The sequence below is a fragment of the Nomascus leucogenys genome, chromosome 16, assembly GCF_006542625.1.
Source record: "Nomascus leucogenys isolate Asia chromosome 16, Asia_NLE_v1, whole genome shotgun sequence".
In the NCBI taxonomy this organism is placed as follows: domain Eukaryota; kingdom Metazoa; phylum Chordata; class Mammalia; order Primates; family Hylobatidae; genus Nomascus; species Nomascus leucogenys.
Genome location: NC_044396.1, coordinates 52,729,585 through 52,749,189, shown reverse-complemented (window position 1 = coordinate 52,749,189; position 19,605 = coordinate 52,729,585). Strand labels below are relative to the sequence as shown.

The 19,605-nt window shown below is 40.2% G+C and overlaps 1 protein-coding gene across 2 annotated transcripts in view; it reads left to right on the top strand.

Moving 5' to 3' along the window:
• SNX31 (sorting nexin 31) overlaps positions 1-19,605 on the top strand; it is a 76,604-nt gene that overhangs the window by 52,771 nt on the left and 4,228 nt on the right. For both annotated transcript variants that reach the window (XM_003256066.4, XM_030795138.1), the window contains 2 exons: positions 7,587-7,700; positions 12,379-12,456. In XM_003256066.4, coding sequence (XP_003256114.2) covers positions 7,587-7,700; positions 12,379-12,456 — 192 coding nt within the window. The remainder of the gene's footprint in view (positions 1-7,586; positions 7,701-12,378; positions 12,457-19,605) is intronic.

Below are 19,605 nucleotides of genomic sequence, written 5' to 3'. Positions count from 1 at the left end.
ACTGACTGGCAGGGCTCTTCTTACAACACCTTGGCATCATGCTTGCATTGCCAGCTCCTCCCAAGAGAAACCCTTATTAGATTTATTGAGTGCCCACTTTGTACCAGGGGCTGCACTGCACTGTCTCATCTATTATTTAATTCAGCCTATAAGACCCCAGTGAGCTAAGTGGTGTTATCTCTTTACACAGGAAACTGAGGTTAACTAATAGAGGACAAAAGCTATCAGAGCATGACACCCACTTGTTAAATCCATGAAATCCCTGGGGATTTTTTAGCTGGGCTCATACTTGACCTCTCTGTGGCATTCTATACTGTCAACCATTTCTTACTTCTTAAAAATCTCTCTCCTTTCTCCCCTACTTTTGTAGGCCACTTCTCCCTCTGAGCATTCCTGAAATTCTGGTGTTTCTGGCATTGCATTCTAGCATCATTCCTCTACATATTCTCTGAAATCAATGCCCAGACCCTTCTCAAAGGCCCAGTTTTTCTACCTCTGATGCCTTCAACCAGGTGTCTCACAGACATCTCAAACACAGCCTTTCCCCAAAGCAGAAGTATCCTTTCCTCCTTATGCCTTTCATGGGGTTCTTCTGCCTGTGTTCCCTCCTTGGTCAAGGGAACTTCCATGACCACACCCTAATTGCCAAACCAGAAATCTTGAAATTATCTCTGACTTTTCTCTTTCTCTGACCCTACACATTTAAGTACTAATGGAGGCCTATCCTTTCTATACTTTGTCGTCCCTCAAAAGTCTGCCTTACCAGCCCAGGCAACATGGCAAAATCCCATCTCTACAAACTAACACAAAAATAAGCCAGGCATGGTGGTGTGCACCTGTGGTCCCAGCTACTGGGGAGGATCCCTTGAGCCTGGGAGGCAGAGGCTGCAGTGAGCTGAGATTACGCCACTGCACTCCAACCTAGGCAACAGTGAGACCCTGTCTCAAAAAAAAAAAAAAAAAAAAAAAAAAAAAAAAAAAAAAAATTCCCTCTATCTCCGCACTCACAGCTTGGTCTCAACATGCCCTATGTGGATGTATTGAACAGTTTCCTAACCCTTCTCCCTACACCACTCTTTCCTCCTGGAAGTCAGAGAAAATATATTGTATGATCTTAGCCCTTTGAAACGTATGGAAACATGTTTTGGGGCCCCAAATTTGATCTATCTTGATAAATGTTTCACATGTATCTTAAAAGAATGTGCCTTCCGTTTGGGGTAGAACATTCTATAAATATCAATTGCCTTAGGGATTGGCTCATTTTTGCTCTGCATAATTTGCTGGAAGTTCATCCAGGTTGCTGACTATATCAGTAGTTTGTCTCTTTTTATTGTTGAGCAGCAGTCCATGGTCTGGAGGTGCCGAAGTTTGCTTAACCATTTACTCATTGAAGAACCACTGGTTGTTTCTAGTTTTTAGCTATTATGAATAGAGCTGCTATAAATCTTCACATACGGGTATTTGTCTGACCATGAATCTTCATTTTTCTGGAATAAATGCCCAGGAGTGCAATTGCTGGGTCATACGGTAATTGCATGTTTACTTTTTTTTTTTTTTTTTTTGAGACGGAGTCTTGCTCTGTCGCCCAGGCTGGAGTGCAGTGGCGTGATCTTGGCTCACTGCAAGCTCTGCCTCCTGGGTTCAGGCCATTCTCCTGCCTCAGCCTCCTGAGTAGCTGGGACCACAGGCGCCCACCACCACACCCGGCTAATTTTTTGTATTTTTAGTAGAGACGGGGTTTCACCGTGTTAGCCAGGATGGGCTCAATCTCCTGACCTCGTGATCCGCCTGCCTCAGCCTCCCGAAGTGCTGGGATTACAGGTGTGAACCACCGCACCCGGCCAAATGTTTACTTTTTAAAGAAACTGCCAAATTGTTTTTGAGAATGGCTATATCATTTTACATTCCCACCAGCAATGTATGAGTGAATCAGTTTTCTGCATTCTCACCAGCATTTGGTGTTGTCACTATTTTTTTTATTGTAGTCATTCTAATATATGTGTAAAGATATTTCATTGTGTCTTAAGTTTGCATTTCACTATGGCTTATGATGCCGAATATCTTCATGTGCTTATTTGCCATCTGTGTATCTTCTTTGGTAAAATGTCTTCTCATATCTTTTACCCATTTTTGAATTGGATTGTTGGCTTTTTACTGTTGAGTGTTGAGAGTTCTTTATGTATTCTAGATACTTGTTCTTTGTTGGCCATGTGGTTTCCAATTATTTTCTCTTACTCGATAGTTTCGGTTTTGTTGTTGTTATTGTTGTCATTTGTTTCTTTCTTTGTTTTTATTTTTGTTTTGAGACAGAGTCTTGCTCTGTCACCCAGGCTGGAGTGCAGTGGTGCAATCTCAGCTCACTGAAGCCTCCACCTCCCAGGTTCAAGGGATTCTCCTGCCTCAGCCTCCCAAGTAGCTGGGATGACAGGCATGTGCCACCAGGCCTGGCTAATTTTTTGTATTTTTAGTAGAGATGAGGTTTCACCATGTTGTTCTGGCTGCTCTCAAACTCCTGACCTCAAACAATCTGCCTGCCTCGGCCTCTCAAAGTGCTGGGATTACAGGTGTGAGCCACCACAACTGGCCCACTCTATAGTTTTTCATCCTCTTAAACAAGGTCTTTTGCAGCTCAAAAATTTTTAATTTTGATTAAATCTAATTCATCAGTTTTCCTTTTTTGCATTGTGCTTTTGCTGTCAAGTCCAAGAACTCTTTGATAAATCCTGTTACAGATGCTGAAGTTTTTCTATTTTTTTTTTCCTAAAAGTTTTAGAGTTAGGGGTTTTACATGTCAGTTGATGATCCATTTCCAGTTAATTTTTGTATGGAACATGAGACTTAGGATAGGGTTATCAGGCCAGGCGCAGTGGCTCATGCCTATAATCCCAGCACTTTGGGAGGCCGAGGTGGGCAGATCGCTTGAAGTCAGGAGTCTGAGACCAGCCTGGCCAACATGGAGAAACTCTGTCTCTACTAAAACTACAAAAATTAGCTGGGCGTGGTGGTTCACACTTGTAATCCCAGCTATTTGGGAGGCTGAGGCAGGAGAATCTCTTGAGTCCGGGAGGGGGAAGTTGCAGTGAGCTGAGATCACGCCACTGCACTCCAGCCTGGGAGACAGAGCAAGACCCTGTCTCAAAAAACATAAAATAAAATAAAATAAAAATAAGGTGGTTATCCCCCATCCCCAACCTTTTGTTTGTTTGCCTCTGGAGGTCCAGTTGCTCCAGCACCATTTGTTGAAATGACTGTCTGTCCTCAATTGAGTTATTTTTATACCTTTGTCAAAAATCAGTTGGGCATGTTTGCATGGGTCTGTTTCTAGGTTCTCTGTTCTGTTTGGCTGATCTATGTGTATATTCCCCCACCAGTATCACATGTGTCTTTCTCTGTAACAGCTTTATTGAGATATAATTCACATACCATACAATTCACCCATATAAAGTATACAATTCAATGGTATGGCATTTAGTATATTCACAGAGTCGTGCAGCCATCACCACAATCAATTTTAGAACACTTTATCATCTGAAAAAGAAGCCCCATGCCCTTTAGTTGTCACCTTCCTATCCCCCCAGCCCTAAAAAACCACTAATCTACTTTCTGTGTCTATAGAATAGATTTGCCTATTCTGGATATTTTATATTAATGGAATCATATAACATGTGATCCTTGTGACTAGCTTTTTACTTAGCATGTTTCCAAGGTTCATTCTTGTAGCATGTATCATCAGTACTTTACTATTTTTTATGGACAAATAATATTCCACTTTATGGTTATAGCACATTCTACCCATTTATCCACTGATAGACATCTGGGTTGCTTCTATATTTTCCTGTTATGAATTATGCTGCTATGAACATTTGTGCACAAGCTTTTGTGTAGACATATGTTTTTATGTCTCTTAAGTATATACCTAGGAGTAGAATTATCATTAGATCAAATGATAATTCTGTGTTTAACTTTTTGAGGAACTGCCAGCCTAGTTTCCAAAGTGGCTGCACCATTTTATATCCCCAGCAGCAGTGGAGGGTTTTGATTTCTCCTCATCCTTGCCAGTACTTGTTATTAATTTTTTATTATAGCCAACCTAGTAGATAGATGTGACATGGTATCCCACTGTGATTTTATTTATCTCAGTATTTTTTCTCTCTCTGCTTTATTTGGGGTTGTTTCTATTGCTATAGCTTTAAGATTATTGATATTTTCTTCTGTAATGTCTAACATTGCTATTTATCCCATCCAGTGCATTTTTACTTCTAGTGTTGTATTTTTCATCTCTAGAAGTTCTGTTTAGATCTTTTTTATATCTTCCATTTCTCTCCTTATCATGCTTCTATTTTTCTCCAAATTCCTGAGTGTATGGAACATACTTTAAATAGCAGTTTCAATATTTTTGCTACTAATTCCATCATCTCTGTCATTTCTGGATCTAATTCTACTGATTGATACTTTTTTCTTTTTACTTTTTGTTTGTTTGTTTGTTTTTATCACCTGGCATTGAGTATGCACTATTGATTGATTTTTCTACTGTTTTCAGATCATATTTTCCTCCTCCTATGCATGTCAGATAATTTTTTGTTGTATGCTAAACATTGCGAATTTTACATTGTTGAATGTTGCATTTTACTGAATTCCTTTAAAGAGTATTAGATTTTATTCTGGCATTCAGTTAAATTACTTAGGATTGGCTTTAGTTTTTTTTTTTTAAGAGACAAGGTCTCACTCTGTTACGCAGGTTGGAGTGCAGTGGCACAATTATGGCTCACTGCAGCCTCAACCCCATGGGCTCAAGAGATCCTCCTTCCTCAGCCTCCCAAGTAGCTGGGACCACAAGCATGTGCCTATGCCCAGCTAATTTTCATTTTTTGTAGAAACAGGGTCTTGCTATGTTTCCCAGGGTGGTCTTGAACTCCTGGTCTCAAGCAATCATCTGCCTCACCTTCCCAAAGTGCTGGGATTACAGGCATGAGCCCCCATGCCTGGCCAGTTTTACTTTTTTGATGCTTGCTTTTAAGCTTTCTTTTTTTCTTCTTCTTCTTTTTTTTTTTTTTTTTTTTTTTTTTTTTTTTTTTTTGAGACAGAGTCTCGCTCTGTCACCCAGGCTGGAGTGCAGTGGCACGATCTCGGCTTACTGCAAGCTCTGCCTCCCGGATTCAAGCCATTCTCCTGCCTCAGCCTCCCAAGTAGCTAGGACTACAGGCGCCTGCCCGCCTTAATGAAGTTGCAGAGTAATCTTTAGTCTAGGGCTAATTTAGCCCTTTATGCCTTAGCTACCATTCTTAGTGCTCTACCTGACATCTTGTCTATTGTCTCTCTGCCCTGGCCAATGGGAACATGAACTCTTTCCATCCTTGTTTGTGAGCTCCTGCAATTTCCAACCTACTGCTTTCCGGATGTTCTTTCCCCAGCCTCATGTAGGTTTACTCTATACATGCATAGATCATTATTCAGCCAAAGGTTTGTCAAAAACTCCCTAGAGCTCTTGCTGTGTTTAAAGCCCTAGTCTTTGGTATTCTGCACCACAAATTCCAATCTCAACTTCTTGAAACTTTTACCCTTTCTCCTCCACTCATTAAGACCCCTGGACTCTGTTTGGGTTCCCTGTCTTTGTGTTATATCCTGGAAACCTCTTCAGGTGGTAAGCTGGGATAATTATGGGTCTCACTTCATTTGGTTTTCCTTCTCTCTGGGTTAACAGTACTGCATTATCTGTTGTTCAGTGTCTGAAAACAGCTGTTTTCCAATTCATGTTTTGTTGTTGTTGTTGTTATTGTTTTCGAGATGGAGTCTTACTCTGTTGTCCAGGCTGGAATGCAGTGGTGCAATCTTCGCTCACTGCAACCTTCACCTCCCAGGATCAAGTGATTATCCTGCCTCGGCCTCCCAAGTAGCTGGGATTACAGGCACCAGCCACCACACCCAGCTAATTTTTTGTGCGTTTTTAGTAGAGGTGGGGTTTCACCATGTTGGCCAGGCTGGTCTCAAACTCCTGACCTCAAGTGATCAGCCTGCCTCAGCCTCCCAAATTGTTGGGATTACAGGCATGAACCACTGCACCCAGTCTCCAATTCATGTTTTAACTGATGCTGTCAGACCAATATTTCTAAAATATAAATCTAATTCCTGTTTTTTGGAGATAAGGTCTTGCTGTGGTGCCCAGGCTGGTTTTGAACTCCTGAGCTCAAGAGATTCTCTTGCCTCAGCCTCCCAAAGTGCTGGGATTACAGGCATGAGCTACCACACCTAGCTGAAACCTCTTAAAGAAAATCTGTTGCCCTTAGGATAATGTCTGTTGCCCCCTAGGGGGAAAAATATCTTTTTTCTTTCCCTATTTCTTTTTTGTGTACTGCATATAATCTGTAGGAAGGGATCCTTAGCTTATAAAACCTGTAAGAGTTAGGGCTCTTTGTTGGCAAGCAATAGAAACCAACACATTGGACTCTAGTGGAAAACGGGATTTATTGGAAGGATATGGAGTAATCTTCAGATTCAAAGGAAAAACGGATGCAGAGGCTTTAGAAGGTTAGGAACCAAAGGAGCTCAAGCTTTCTAAGAAATAGGAACTCTATCAGGACCTACCATTTGGGTCTCTCTGACTGGAATAACATGAGGAGCATAGAGAGTTACTTGTCCACTTGGCCTGAAATTTGGTCATATGCCATCCTCTGACTTTTCATTCCCTGACAGTCCTACATAGATAGCCAACAGTGGAAGAGGGATGGTTTTTCCAAGGGTATTTGAGACTCCATTACTAGGAAAAAGAATGATGGATGCTGCAAAGCAAAAATCACAGATGTTGCCTACCAGACTTTCAGGATCTGGTCCTAAGCCTCTTCTCATATCACCCTCCATGCCTTGGAGCCTGTGCTGCAGCCATATGCACAGCCCCTTGTAGTGTCTCCAACATGCCTCAGGACATTTGCACTTGCTATAATATTTCCACTTTCAAAAATCACCTCTCACCTCCCCTACACAATACCAAAATAAAACCACCACAACAAACTTGGGTAGTTTCTACCTCTGCTCAGATTGCCCTTCCGGGAAGTCTTCCTTTGCCCTCCTAGCCTGGGTTAGGTGCCCCTCCTATTTACTTCCATAGACCTGTGTTTCCTTCCTAACACTTAACTATTAATATATCAAACTGTGGTGATTTACTTTCATGGCTCCTCCATAGACTGATACCTTCTTGGAAATAGGGACAGTCTCCCTCATTTTGATATTTTGCCCAACACATTAATGGGCTTTTTTTTTTTTTTTTTTTGAGACAAAGTCTCACTCTTGTTGCCCAGGCTGGAGTGCAATGGCATGATCTCGGCTCACTGCAACCTCTGCTTCTCTAGTGCAAGTGGTTCTTCTGCCTCAGCCTCCCAAGTAGCTGGGATTACAGGTGCCTGCCACTACGCCTGGCTAATTTTTGTATTTTTAGTAAAGATGGGGTTTCACCATGTTGGCCAGGATGGTCTTGAACTCCTGACCTCAGGCGATCCGCCCGCCTCGGCTGGGATTTCAGGTGTGAGCCACTGCGCCCAGCAAATTAATGGGCATTTAAATTTACATCAAATATAAAATATTTTCCTTTTTAGGGAACTCTGCTGGATACAGATGGGCCCCAGAGGACTCTCAACCAGAACTTAGAGCTCAGATTTCAATACAGTGAGGATAGTTGGTGGCAGTGGTTTGTTATTTACACCAAACAGGTGAGTTCTCAGAGCAGACCTTGAACACTCTCTGTGCTGAAATACTGTCTTGCTTGCTAGGGTGGATGAAGCACATGACCCTAACCCAATTAGAGCAGGACACTAAAGTGTTCTATGCACTCTCGTTTGGGACTGTAATACCTTTGATTTTGTTTTATATTTCGTTTTATTTTACTAGTCACCATGGCCTTTGTATCAGTTAGAAATGAATTTAGTTACCAAGTAATAGAAGATTCAACCAACAGTGGCTTAGACCAGGAGTCCATAGACTTTTTCTTAAAGGACCAGATAGCAAATATTTTAGGATTTGAGATCCATACAGTCTCTGTTGCAACTGCTCAACTCTGTTAAAAGCAGCCATAGGCAGTATGTAAACAAGCGGGTCTGGCTATGTTCCAATAAATCTTTATTTACAGAAACAGATGGTGGCCTAGCCTTGTTTGCCAACCCCTGACTTAGGCAATACAGATTTTTATGATCTTAGTTAATAAGAATACTGAAGGTAGATGATTGGCATCCCTATTATTCTCTTGACCTTTTCCAAGCAGATAAAAAGCCACTGGTTGAGTATCCCTTATCCCACATGCTTAGCACCAGAATTGTTTCCAATTGCAGATTTTTTTAAATCTTGAAATATTTGCATATACATTCATGTGGTACATACCATTTTGGTCAATGACAGTCTGTATATATGGCAGTGGTCCCATAAGATTATAATACACTATTTTTACTATAGTTTTTTATGGTTTTTTTTAATGTTTCACCTTTTTCCTGTAGTACCTTTTCTATGTTTAGGTGATACACATACTTATCATTGTGTTACAATTGCCTCAGAATTTATTCAGTACAGTAGCATACTGTACAGGTTTATAGCCTAAGAGTGGGAGGCTCTATCATCTAGCTTAGGTATATAGCAAGCTATACCATCTAGGTTTGTGTAACTACACTCTATGTTGTTTGCACAATGACAAACTTGCCTAATGATGCATTTCTCAGAACATACCCCCATCATCATTAAGTGATGTATAACTGTATATAATGAGGTATCTTGAGGATGGGACCCAAGTCTAAACATGAAATTCAATTATGTTTCATATACACCTTAAACACATAGCCTGAAAGTAATTTTATATGACATTTTAAATAAATTTGTGCATGGAACAAAGTTTGTGGGCATTGAGCCATCAGAAAGCAAAGATGTCACTACCTCAGCCACCCATGTGGACCATCTGTGGTTGTTGAGCATCACCATCATTCCTGACTCTGAATTTATATGCTACTGATAAGCAATCCATTTCTTGTACTTATTCACATATAAATAATCAACAGTAGAAAATATGACATACCATTAATGCAGTGAAAAATTATGTGTTCAGGGTAGCTAATCAGCACAATAGCATCACCAGAATACCTGTATCAGCTGTGAAACCTGTGAAACAACAGCAACAGAATCTGTGCTGTACACCTGGATTTTGACTGTTACTAGTCACAGGAGATCAGGTGTGGAATTTCCCACTCATGGCATCATTTAAGTGGCTCAAAAAGTTTCACATTTTGGACTTTTGGATTAGGGATGCTCAATCCATATCTCTCTTATCTGGAAAGCAAAAGTTTTACCCCAGAAACCCCCCAATAGACTTCCTATTATGTTTCAATGGCCAGAAATGGATCATATGACCACTCCTAGCTGCAAGGGAGTCTGGGAACCAAGCATCTAGCAAAGAGAAACAAGATTTATGATTGGCTTAGAGTAAGCATGAACTATTGCCTGGGGGTGAGCATGTTATCGTCCCAAACAAAATCAGTGTCTCTTAGGAAAGAAGAAGGGGCAATGGCTGTTGGGTAGCCAACTATCCATGTCTACCATAGGCTTTTAACTAAAATTGGAGTAGAAATGCTAAAAAAGAGAAAATCTAAATGCCAGATCCAATTGAAAAGTCCTTTTTACTAAATTAAGCCATTTCAAATTGGAACCAAAATTGTAGATGTTCTAAAATGGAATCAAAATAGTAAACTCTTTGCATTGATGTCATATTCAACTTGAGTCTCTGGTGATCAGGCTAAGTTCCATGGAACATTCTGGTTCAGAAACCAAGGCCCCTTTTGACTCTTTACTTCTAGTATAGTTGAGTCATTATATCAAAGTCCTCTGAAAACATGAAGTACTAAGCCAAAATTCTAGGTTAAAGGAGTGGGTCCTTAGGTACACCTTAAATATGAAACATCTTTAGGGAAATGGTAGACTGGTTTGCTAAGGCAAGATTATCAGTCATTTGGAGAGACAGAGAGATTTGGGTAGTAAAACTACCTCCCAACCTCAGAATGCTAAGTGCGGTTAAATTTTACTATGATTTTTAAATCTAGTCAGTAGCAAATGAGTTTAAACCACAATAAAGAGGTGCAATAAACATTCTTTCAAAGGATTCCTGGTAAGGTCTTATTTCCCCTGGAGTGTGAGTTTTACACTCAAGTACACCCAAGGGCTACTTTTTAAAAACATTATAATTTTTATGGATATATAATAGTTGTACACACTCAAGGGCTACTTTTGCAAAAGGTGGAAATGTGACTTGTGTGCTTTGCAAATACAAATGAGGGCTTGGGCCCAAATCTTTTTGAGACCTTTTAAATGAAATCTGAATCCTTGGCCAGGCGCAGTGGCTCATGCCTGTAATCCCAGCACTTTGGGAAGCCAAGGCCAGCAGATCACTTTAGGTCAGGAGCTTAAGACCAGCCTGGCCAACATGGTGAAACACCATCTCTACTAAAAGAACAAAAATTATCTGGGCATGGTGGCAGGCACCTGTAATCCCAGCTACTCGGGAGGCTAAGGCAGGAGAATCCCATGAATCTGGGAGGCGAAGGTTGCAGTGAGTCAAGATTACAACACTGTGCTCCAGCCTGGGCGACAGAGCAAGACTCCGTCTAAAAAAAAAAAAAACAACAACAACAACAACAACTCAATCCTTTTACTTTGTCTTTTTTAAATTTTTTATTCATTTTCAATCTTTTCATATTTAATAAACCTGACAGTTTATAGCAGAGTCCTGGCCTATGTACTTGTGTACATTGTATAGGAATATGGAATTGGTCTGCATCTTATTGGACACTATTAAACGTCCTTCCTAGCTGCATTTGCTCGGGGTTTTGTTGTTTATTTTATTATCTCGTTTTGCATAGGTTACATATATGCACATATAAACAGGGCTAGTTCTTAGCAAAACTAGGAAATCAAAATGTTTGCACAAATGCCACATCTGTTAATTCTTTTAAAAATTGATGTCAGCCCTTTTTTCTCTCTTCCCTCTTTTCCCCTTTTAAATAAAATTGATTCCTATAATGCTGTACACCCCTGCAAGACATTGAGAGCTATATGTAGCCCATTTTCCCTCTAATTCTGCTTTCTGTGTTCTCCCCTCCAAGAACTTCCTACTTGGCTACCACCCCAGCCTGTGCTTTCTCTCACTCTCTCCTCCCTTCTCCTCTCCATCCTCCCCTCTAACCCCTGACCACCCCTGAACACAGCCCTGCGCTAAATTCTTATAGCCTCAACTTTGATTGGCAGTTGTCCCAAACCTTAGTAGGGCCAAAGGAGAAAACAGCAAGCCAAGAATTAAGAGCAGGACAAGAGAGAAAAAGGATTAGTGGGAAAGGAGCAAATGGGAAAATCATAGGGAACCTTCAATTTTGCTCATAGTATTGAAGAGCCTGGAATAAGGAAGCCCAGCTTTTGTGTAGCAAGTTGTACAACTATGAGTGTCTTGGCACTAATGGTGATTAAGCCACGAAGGATAGTGAAGGTGACTATCAGTCTAGAACATGAGTGATTAAAGATACTAGAAAAATAAGAAAGTGGGCCAGGCACGGTGGCTCACACCTATAATCCCAGCACTTTGGGAGGCGAGGCAGGTGGATCACTTGAGGTCAGGAATTCGAGACCAGCCTGGCCAACATGATGAAACCCCGTCTCTACTAAAAATACAAAAAAATTAGCTGGGCGTGGTGGCAGGCTGAGGCGGGAGAATCGCTTGAACCAAGGAGGCGGGGGTTGCAGTGAGCCAAGATCGCAGCCACAGCACTCCAGCCTGGGTGATGGAGTGAGACTATGTCTCAGAAAAAAAAAAAGACAAAGAAAAAGAAGAAAGTGAAGTGAAGAAAAACAGCTAATCTTTTTTTCAGTTTAGTAAAAGCAATAAGGTGCTAATATATTCCTTCAAACAAACCAGTTACTTTTATGCCCAATAGAGATCTCTCAATGATTATGTATACAATGTCTAGAATTAAATGTAGGATTGACCATCATCAGTTCATCTCATTATAATAATAATAATTAGTTTTTATTGTTTGTTGCTCATAAAACATGATCTGCTTACAAAATAATAGAAAACATGGGATGCAAGGGGGTGAGTTTTAAGAGGAAAAATGTTAATAGTGAGATCCTGGTCATTTTTCATTTCTGTAAAAAATTTGCTGTAAATATATCCACATAATTGAGAAAATTTATAGTTACTTGCTAATTGGATCTTATGAAAACTTCTAGATGTTAACGAAGAAATCTAAATTCTCGAATGTGTGTTATTGGAGGACAGAGTCAAAATCTGCTTTGTGGTGTGAGGAGGGAAGAAAGAGAGTGAAGATTTCTTCAGTTACAAGAGTTCTTTATTCCTGCATTTCTTAGGCTTTTTTGCTGAGTAGCTGCTTGAAAAAGATGATCTCAGAAAAGATGGTAAAGCTAGCTGCTGAGAATCCAGAAATGGTGAGTGCTCTTATCTATGTATATTTTTCACTTTATGTTCCCACCATCAGCCAACAGTTGGAGACCAAACTACACTCACGAGCTCCCTGGGCCAGCAGGTCTAGTCCCAAAGGGAGGACTCCAAACCACAGAAGCAAGCTCCTCTTCCCTCTGGTAGCTCAGTGGTCAGGATGGCCTGTCTTTAGAAAGACAGGGCGGAAGGAAGCCTGTCTTTAGAAAGACAGGGCGGAAGGAAGCCTGTCTTTAGAAAGACAGGGCGGAAGGAAGCCTGTCTTTAGAATTGAAGTCATTTTTCCAATGAGAAGTCATCTTCGGGTTACTGAGAATTCTAACCCTCGACTTTGTATTGTTTTATTTCAGCCTTCTCTGACATGGAGGCTTTCAGATTTATTATAGAAGCTACATCTTCAAGTCAGGGTCTTGAGGGGGTCTTTAACACAGTGGGGATGATCTTATTATAAGTTTATCTCTAGAAAGAATCCATAGCTTCTTGATACTTCCATTGTGCCAAATGAAAATGCCTTTAACAGTTGGGGGAAGTAGTAAAATAAACTCTCAAGGCTATTTTTTTCCCTCAATATAAAATTAAACTTTATTGTTCTAGTGTTTATTTATTATTATATTTATTAAAGGCCTAGTAACTCATCAAAAAGTTTGGTGAGAAGGCTGTGAAAAAATTAGATTTTAAACTGTTTTAATTGCCTAGTCATTATCATGATACAAGTATGTCCCAAACAATACAGTACAATTTTTTTTAAATGATTAGAAATACCAATGCCTGGGGCCGGGCATGGTGGCTCATGCCTGTCATCCCAGCACTTTCAGGAGGCCAAGTTGGGGGATCACTTGAGGTCAGGAGTTTGAGACCAGCCTGGCCAACATGGTGAACCCCCACCTCCACTAAATATACAAAATTAGCTGGGCGTGGTGGTGTGCACCTGTAGTCCCAGCTACTGGTGAGGCTGAGGCAGGAGAATTGCTTGATCCCAGAAGACAGAGGTTGCAGTGAGCCAAGATGACACCATTACATTCCAGCCTGGGTGACAGAGTGAGACTCCATCTTAAAAAAAAAAAAAAAGAAAGAAAGAAATACCAGTACCTGGTTGACATTCATAAACTTAATTCTTTTGTAGAATATTATATTGATATTTTAAAATATAATAGAAAATATTGGGGAACTTTTCTTTTCTTTTTTTTCTTTTTTTTTTTGAGATAGAGTCTCGCTCTGTCGCCCAGGCTGGAGTGCAGTGGTGCATCTCAGCTCACTGCAAGCTCCGCCTCCTGGGTTCACACCATTCTCCTGCCTCAGCCTCCCGAGTAGCTGGGGCTACAGGTGCCCGCCACTACGCCCGGCTGATTTTTTGTATTTTTTTTTTTTTTTTTAGTAGAGACGGAGTTGCACCATGTTAGCCAGGATGGTCAGGATCCCCTGACCTCATGATCTGCCCGCCTCGGCCTCCCAAAGTGCTGGGATTACAGGGATGAGCCACGGCGTCTGGCTGGGAAACTTTTCTAATGTTTTCATTTAAATTTAGACTAAGAGGATGGATGACATCTTTAGTTAACATTGATCTTTACTTGACTTTCCAGCTTTTTTCTAAGAAAATAGTTGTGTTTTGTAATTATTTCTCTTTCTTCTAGAACTGAACGTACCTTTTCCAGGGAAAATAAATTCACTGCCTCTTGGTGATTGAACAATTCAAAATGTACTAGAGAGTAGTAAATCAAAGCAATAAAAGAATCAAGGAAACTCTTTTTAAAAGAGTAGTATAATAAAATCCAACCTCTCAGGCAGGATGGACCCTCTTAGGCTGAGATTATTGTATGTATTAAAAAGAAGAAAGAGAAAAGTAGTTAGCTGAAGTAGCCTCATTAAAAGGGAGAAGTGCTCTCAAATGTGGATGAAAAAAATGTAAGCTACTTGATTCAGGAAATACTTGTACAATGACTAGCTAAAGAGTTAACTCAGTAAAATGGAGAAAGTAGTAATCTATTTAAAGTTTTCAAGAAAAACAACCACACTATGTATCTTAAGTTTGCACATGAATCGAAATCCATAATTTATCTCTGAGGTTAGCAAAATCAGCACATTAGTCAGTACCCTTGTATTGCTTTATCCAAATATTTAACACGTTTTAGTTCCAGAAACTCTTTATTTTTTTTTTTTTACTTATTTTGGCTCTTGGAATGAAAAGTTCAGACCTTTCATTTTGAAAATTGGGTTTCCAAGAAGATTTTGTAAGGATAGTCTGCATTTTAATCTCGAATTTTATCTACAAAGCTCTGGGTAGAGCGGAACCTGGGAGGTAGAGAGAGCAGACAGTTCAGTGTTTGAACTCATCCTGAGTGCTGGGCCCCCTCACAAGTACAGTCGATTAAAGTCATTTTGTGGCTCAAGGAAACCATATAAATGTACCATGGCAACATTCCCTTGTTTTCCAGGGAAACACACAAAGTCAAAACTGACACATAGCACTTACAGAAGGCTTGTACGGACTAGGACACAGAGGTCTCTATTTTGCAGGGCAGGTTCCGAGTCCAAGATTTTGATCATCTTAAAGAATCTGAAGCAGGGGAGAGAACTGTGACCAAATGATCCCCATAAATAAGGCAGATGGTCCCTAGAAGCAGATTAAATAGTGCTAGTTTTATCCTAGTAAGAAGAAATGAGGGAAAAAAGAAATGTATTGTTAACTTAGTTAGCTTAGTTAGCTTTAGGTAATGTTTTCAAAGATAAAACTTGTGCTCTGTTTATGAAGACATCATTAAAATTTGGGTCAAGCAAATGCACTAAAGAATAATGTAAACATACAGCCACAACAAAAATATATTAAGTTCTTAAATGCTATATATATATATATATATATATAAAATATATAATATATTAAGTTCTTAAATATAAAAATATATTAAGTTCTTAAATGCTATATATATATAAATAATATATATATATAAATACTATATATATATATATATATATATATATAATTTTTTTAAAGGCAGGGTCTCACTCTGTCACCCAGGCTGGAGTGCAGTGGTGCAATCATGTCTCACTGCAGCCTCAACTTCCCAGACTGAGGTGATCCTCCTACTTCACTCTCCCAAGTAGCTGGGACCACTGGCATGTACCACCACACCCAGCTAAATTTTTTTTTTTTTTGTAGAGATAAGGTCTCCCTATGTTTTCCAGGCTGGTCTTGAGCTCCTGAACTCAAGCGATCCTCCCACCTTGGCTTCCCAAAGTGCTGAGATTACAGACATGAGCCACTGTACCTGGCCCTTAAAGGCAATATTAACCATAAACTGGAAGAAAAAAAAAGTGTAACATTCTTCTTAAAGCTATGCTCCTGTACAAAAGCCTGAATCAATTTCCTTAATATTTGCTGCTCTTAATTAGAGCAGAATTATAAAGGATTGCTTTATTTAAAAATAAAGTATATTAGTTAGAGTTAGGTTTTGCTGCATATAATAGAAAACAAACGACAAAACAAGTGTCTTAGACACAATGAAGTTTGTTTCTCTCTCATCTAAAAGAAGTCCAGAGGTAGGAAGTCTAGGGCTGGATGGGGTGGCTCCATAATATCAACACAGACCTTTCTGTTGTGCCATCTTCTGTATGTGGCCTTCACCTCATCCCCAAAATGGCTGCCAGAACACCCATCATTACATCCACATTCTAGGCAGCAAGTATGAGGAAAATATGAAGCAGGGCTCACTTCTTTTCTTTAAGGAGAAGTTTTAGAAGTCTCACTCAGAATTTCCCTTATGACAATTGGCCAAGAGATAGTCACATCACAGGCCCACACCTAGCTGCAAGGGAGTCTGGTAAATGTGGTCTTTTAGCAGGGTGTGTTGTCTATTCAAATAAAACTGGGTGTAATTACTAAGGAAGAAGGGCAGAATGGATAATGGAGTAAATTACCAACAATATTTGCCATTTAGAGAATTCCAAAAGACACCAGGAAAAGAGAATAGATGTATTTTATGCAATAGATGTGTTCCTAAGGAATTTCTGAAAGTGCATCATTATTATTTTACATATTGAAGTGTAATCTGGATACATGAGATGTACATCAGGAGTATGCTGGTGAATAATTTTCTGACTTAAAAAGACTTTTTTTTTTTTTTTTTTTTAGACAGGCTCTGTCTCCCAGGCTGGAGTGCAATGGTGCAATCTGAGCTCACTGCAACCTCTGCCTCCCAAGTTAAAGCCATCCTCCCCACTGCAGTCTCCTAGGTATCTGGTACTATAGGCACACACCACCATGCCTGGCTAATTTTTGTATTTTTTGTAGAGACAGGGGTCTCGCTGTGTTGCCCAGGCTGGTCTCAAACTCCTGAGCTTAAGCAATCAGCCTGCCTTGGCCTCCCGAAGTGCTGAGATTACAGGTGTGAGCCACCATGCCTGGCAAGAAACAATTTATATTTCTAACAATCTATAACTAGTTTGTATATTTTTCCCTTTGTTTTTCTTAAAAGTAGATCTGATCTCAAAATTAGTTTCCCTCAAAAATGGCAAAGAACAAGATGGCTTTCTGATTCCTGATTACCTTACACCTCTCACTCCATCCTCAATTACCATCACCAGATGTATTTTTCCCTTCATTCTTCTTTCCTTTTAGGCAAGGTGAAACTATTTAAAAGGCAACTGGCAATTTTTAACATGTTTCTATTATATGGTGAGGAGGAGAAACACCAAGGACAGTGGTCTCTGATATCTGAGGAATGTTAGCCTTTTGAAGAGCTGGTCCAATATAGAAAATGGAAAAACTGTGTATGGCAGTCAGGAGAATGGTATGAGCATAGCAGGAGGACACAGTTTTAGACAGCCAGGGGGAAATTACTGTGCAGGAATAAGTGATTATGTTATTAACAGAAACTACTCTATTGATGAAAAAGAAAGTATAAGGAATACTGCATTATGAAAAAAGATTTGTTTGTTTCCCCAGCTTTATTCCCACTAGTATATAAAGTATTGAAGGCCTTATTGCAAGAAGTCAAGGAAACTGATTATGTCAGAAATTGCTTAACATTTGTAGTGGTTCTATTTTATTTACTTTGACATAGGGAGCAGGAGGGGAAGGAGACTAGGGGAGAGAAAAAATCTGAGAATTTTCCTCCAAGTTCTGTATTTCATGGCTGCAAGACTATTTACGGACCCTAATGTAACACTGTAAAATAATAATAATAGTAGCAAAACACATAAGACATCAGAGTGTTAATTTCTCATGTACCAAGACTTCATAACTGGTTTTTTAAAAAATACTAAGGCTGGGCACGGTGGCTCGTGCCTGTAATCCCAGCACTTTGGGAGGCCGAGGCAGATGGCTCACTTGAGGTCAGGAGTTTGAGACCAGCCTGGCCAACATGGTGAAACCCCGTCTTTACCAAAAATACAAAAATTAGATGGGCATGGTGATGCATACCTGTAGTCCTAGCTACTTGGGAGACTGCGGCAGGAGAATCGCTTGAATCCAGGAGGTGGAGGTTGCAGTGAGCCAAGATTGTGCCACTGCACTCTAGCCTGGGCAACACAGCAAGACTCTGTCTCAAAATAAAATAAAATAAAATAAAAAATTATTGAAATCGGCTTAAATATGTGAACATTTCCATTAAGAATACTAACCTAAAGGAAGTCTTATACATACCTCCTTAAAGCAATTGATTTTACAACAAAGTTAACTATAGTTAAAAGGTAATGCTTTTTTGCAGTGTCATGTTATTTAGCCTACTTATTTTGAAATGTCTCAGTCTATATTCTCATGAGAAGTAAGCAATAATAAACAATTAGGTCACTCTTTTATTCTGTCATTTATGAATGCCTGTGTGTACCATGTGATGGCTAAACCTGAGGATCCAGGGTCAAAGAGCTAATATGTTGGAGGAGAAAGGCAATTAGTACAGAGACGTTGACAATTGTAGGGTGAATAAATGCTGCACCCTGTTTAAGTTATGTACCTAATGCACAGTTGTTTAATAGCAGTTCTTTTCTTTCCCATTAAGAATTGTCTAATAACTCTTCCCCCCAAAAGCCTGGCTAGGTGGTGTTTACTAGGTGTGCCAGGCACTCTGCCTTTCCAGATTCACTCCCACTCTGCTCTGTGCCCTGGGAGACTGTGTACTGCAACCTTACCCTCAATGGGATAACTCAAGCTTGTCTAACCCACAGCCTGTGGGCTGCATGCAGCCCAGGACATGTCTGAATGTGGCCTAATGCAAATTCATAAACTTTCTTAAAACACTGAGGTTTTTTTTTGTGATTTTTAAAAAGCTCATTAGCTATGTTACGTGGGGACCAAGACAATTCTCTTCTTCCAGTGTGGTCCAGGAAAGCCAAAAGATTGGACATCCCTGGATAACTCATTGGGAAACCAGCAGGAGATTGGAGGGTGGGAGAAAAGTGAGAGTGGGGTGTTTATTTCTCCACGTTGGAACCTGCTGGGTCTCTGTGGTTGGAATGTCCCTCTACTGAGGGATACAGCTCCCGTCAGGCAATCTCTCCTCCTTATAGCTACAGCTACTCTCTGGTTCCAGCCACAGCTGCTCCCTCGCCCCTTCAGGCCTAGAGGTGATAAGAATCCTCTGGAAATCCCCCTCATTGCTAGGCCCTGGGGGCCCCAACATCCCTTCATGCGTTCGATGTAATCCTGCCCTGCCCACACCTCCATTAAGTAGTTAAACGGTTCCTTCCTAAAATTCTCCTCAATTATCCCAAGATTGCACCATCTGTTTCTGGTATATTGGATTTACCTTATGTACATGAGGTATATTCAAGTGTCTTGAACTTCGCTTTGGCTCTTCGTTTGATTAATGGTGGCTTTTGATTAACCAAAGCCCTGCTGGGCTTTGAGTCAGCATATGGATTGCAACCCCAAGAATTATTTCAGGATTTAGAAGGACATTTCATTTCGTGTGTTGTTCTTTTAAAAGCTTTCTTCCATCACAAAATCCATAGGCAACCACTAATGTGAAACATTAAGTTTTACTTAACTTTTGGGCACTCTATTTCTGTAACATTTAGACCCTGACAAATGAAAGAGGAATGCACAGATGACAAGCAGGTGTACCTGCTGACCGGCAGCCTTTGGGACCATTCAGAGGATTATCGTGGAAGGAAAAGTGTGCTAGTTAAATAGATTGTTTGTGTGC